The sequence below is a fragment of the Medicago sativa genome, chromosome 7, assembly GCF_051527215.1.
Source record: "Medicago sativa cultivar Bolivia chromosome 7, Bolivia_mono, whole genome shotgun sequence".
Lineage (NCBI taxonomy): Eukaryota > Viridiplantae > Streptophyta > Magnoliopsida > Fabales > Fabaceae > Medicago > Medicago sativa.
The window spans coordinates 69,579,587-69,583,176 of NC_140755.1; the positions used below are offsets into that span (position 1 = coordinate 69,579,587).

Here is a 3,590-nt window from a genome sequence, read left to right on the forward strand (position 1 = left end):
TTATCTATCCAAACCCCCTTTAAACTTGAATTTTAAGAACCCTTCAAAAATATCATGTCCAAGCCAAGGAATAACAATGTCAAAGCCACACCGAAAGTGACGAGGTTCCTGTTAAAAAGAAGATAAAATAATAAAAAGACATTTAAAATAGAGAAAGAAAGTGAGGAGCGGTTGGAAAAGTATTACGCACCTTAATTAGTCTTCCTATCCATTCAGTCAATGGGTGGGACAAACTTAATTCGTTTAAAAAGGACTCAAGCTCAATGAAATTGGGTAGAGAATCAAAAATATATAATCCTGATCTATGATTATGGGATTCAGATGTCGTTTCAAAATATCTTCCCACTAAATCGGATGGACCACTTCCTTTTGGGAGTTGAGCCAAATTCTGAAGCATATGGCAATGAGACAAGTTTAAATATGATAGATTTTGAAGACAACTGAAGGTGGAAGGAATTGAAGTAAATTTATTTCCCTGTAGATTTAGTCTTTCTAAACTCTTTAATACTCCAATCGCATCTGGTACTTTAGAAATATTGCAAAAGCTTAAGTCCAAATAAATCAAAGATTTGAGAGGTAGATCGCATTCCAAAGTATACATAAAAAATGAATCCTCTAATTTCGCTTTACTCCAATCAAAAGTTGTTTCTGGTATTCCAACAAGATTTATGCAGTCTCTCAAACTTAAGAAGCTCAGATTTTCAAGAGTCCCAATAGATAAACTTGCACATCGATCCATGTCAAGATATTGGAGCATTACTAGTCCACTGAAATCAGGAGTGTTTTCAAGTTTTGTACAATCCGAGAGACACAAAACTCTTAGTGACTTTAATAATGGTGTACTGCCAAAACTAAGGCTCCTTAAACTAGCGCAGTTCTGCAAGCTCAAGAATACAAGTTCGGTGAGAAGTCCAATTGATGGATCCACATGCAATAAGTTTATGCATCCTGTAAAATCTAGCCGCTCAAGATTTAGGATTCCCTCAAAACATGGAGACATCTTCAGGATTTTGTTTGGTGGATTCTTCTCAAATTTATCCAAGGTAGAGCTCCATTGTCTTGCATTTCGGGAAAACAAGAATGAACCCAATACTCTAATTGCTAAAGGAAGACGTTGAGCATATACTAACACCTTAGGAATAAGCTCTTCAAAACCACTGCTTGGATGATCACTTTTGAAAGATTTTCTACACAAAAGCTTATGAGCATCTTCATCGTTCATCAATTTAGCCTCAAATACTTTGTCGGCCCCATATGCTTGAAGAATATGCTTATCTCTAGTGATTATGATTATTTTACTTCTTGGGTGAAGGAATTTGGGTTCTATGTCCAATTCCTCTAATTGTTCAAGTTGCTCAACATTGTCAAGAACAATCAGGAGTTTTAGTTTGCATAACCTATTTCTCATAGTTTGGGATATTTTACGAGGACTGCATGTGTCTATATTTTTTTCTTCTATTGTTTGACAAATAATTTGTTTCTGCACAGAAACAGCACCACCATCTTCATAAATTTTGCTAACGTTTTCAATAAAACAACAAGCGCCAAATTGATATGAGATTTTGTCATACAAAACAGTGGCAAGAGTTGTCTTTCCTATTCCATCCATACCCCATATTCCCAAAACTCGACAACCATCATCCTCTGAACTTAGTTTTAAAAGGTTCTCTAATGCTTCTATATGAGGTTGTATTCCAATAAGGTCATCAGCGGATCCTGAGAATGTGCGACCCAACTTTTCTATTACAGCCTCAACTATTTTCTCAATCATTTCAAACTCTGGCCTGAAAGAGAAGAAAAATTAAAATCACTATATTATCACCTTAGGAAACAAGGAAACAACAAATACAAAAGTATAATGTACAAGGATTAAATTAATTTGATCGATGTTGTAATACTTATACATATAAATGTTGTATTAATCTAAAATTTAATATATTATTGTGAAATTTCAATGTTAACGTCTTATGCATTTTTAATAAAATCGTTAATCATAAGTACTTGTCTCTCAATGACAGCCAATAAAATGTGCAACTTGCTTCCACCAAAAGATGAAGAAAAAATAAGTTTGATTTGTAAAATGTATTTTTTGTAATGTACACTCAAGAAAGCACAAATAGTTGATAAGAATATAAAACTACAGAGAGGATATAACATTTATACTTACCGAGTCCTAACATCCCAACCAGCTCTTCCAGCCAAATAAGTCATAGCACTCCTCCATCGAGCAACCTTGTCTGAATCATGCTTGAATGTCTTAGTGTGTAAAACAAATGCATTCTCATATACTCCATTTTGTTTTTTGCATGAGATGGATTGACATCATAAAAAACAGGGAAAACAAAGGAATTGCGAGTGTCAGAACCTCTGAAACTGATGAACACATCGTATTTATAGCTTTGGAAGCTATTACAATCTGTAGAAGAGCTAGAATTTGTACCTAACCGTTGCTAATACATTGTGCCTAAATATGAAAATGCATCTAATTAATTATATCGACTATATAAAGACCACAATGAATATTGCAGACACCAGTTCCTTCTTCGACAAAAATAATTAGACAAGTTCCAATATTACGGAAGTTTATTATACTATGACTAAAATAAAACAAAACAACAAGAGAAATTCTTTAACAAAAGGTGAAAGAATAATTCTTTATATGATCATCACACATGACACGGTTCCGTTAGTATAACATAACTAATTCACGAGAAAACATATTTGTTTAGGTTGTGACCAAAAACATTAAAGGGGCCTGGTTAAACATACCTTGGTATGATATAACTTCCCTGAAATCTGGCCTTATAGTCTCTCGCCGGAAATCGCTTCTAAATGCTATGATTCAGATGGATGGTTAACATGGGACTGAATATTGTTAAATTATTGTAAAAAAATATAGGCTTAACTAAAGTTTGGTCCCCAACTTATTTCTTGTTTTCATTTTTGTAATATCCCATTTGATTTTTTTTAGGCAAGGGGTAAAATAGTAATTTTGTCACTCAAGATTTTTTTTAGTGGAAAACCCACAAGCTTCCACATTATTCTACTCACTTCTCTCTAAGTTTCACAATTTTTCTCCTTCCTTTCTCTAGAATTCGGTCCTCACCACCTAAAATCCTAACTTCATAAAATTCACAATTCATTATGGAATCATCATGGTACATGCTTCAATGGGTTCATAGTAGAGTTTTAACCAAGAAACTAGTTTAATAATTACTTCTCCCTCCCAAAACCGTTTTCTCCCTCTCTTGGTCTAACTTATCAATTTCATTCCAATTCATGAGAATTCTTCATGTAAGTTTGCCTTTGGAGCACCTAAGAGTGGATTATATACAAGGATGTGTTGTATGTGGTGGTTGATCATGAAAAGTGATGTAAATTGGTGATTGAAGCAAGGAGTGTATAGTGGGTTAACAACTTGAAGGATGGTTAGGGTTCAAAGAACCAAGATGTGAAAATTGGAGCTTGTGACATCCAATGGAAGCTTGTATTGAGGTGAGTTTCCAATAAGCTTGTTTTTTTTAGAAGTTGTGTTTGTTAGAGAATGTGATGATGTTAGGAGTTGGAATTAAGAATTTATTTGGGAGTAG

At 34.0% G+C, this 3,590-nt stretch overlaps 1 protein-coding gene across 1 annotated transcript; it reads right to left on the minus strand.

Annotated features, from left to right (window-relative positions):
* LOC146908071 (disease resistance protein RPP5-like) lies at positions 1–2,323 on the minus strand. Its single transcript, XM_085729221.1, has 3 exons — positions 2,168–2,323; positions 191–1,784; positions 1–108 (listed from the first exon to the last, which is right to left on the minus strand). Exons 1-3 carry the CDS (start codon positions 2,209–2,211, stop codon positions 1–3), a joined length of 1,746 nt encoding a protein of 581 aa, XP_085585347.1. The 5' UTR covers positions 2,212–2,323.
* Between the last annotated feature and the right edge of the window lie 1,267 nt (positions 2,324–3,590).

Coding starts and splice junctions, on each gene's coding strand:
- LOC146908071 (XM_085729221.1), bottom strand. CDS start 2,211: ATGACTTATTTGGCTGGAAGAGCTGGTTGGGATGTTAGGACTCG. Junction 1,785..2,167: donor GGTTGGGATGTTAGGACTCG/GTAAGTATAAAT, acceptor CTTCTCTTTCAG/GCCAGAGTTTGAAATGATTG. Junction 109..190: donor GGATAGGAAGACTAATTAAG/GTGCGTAATACT, acceptor TCTTTTTAACAG/GAACCTCGTCACTTTCGGTG.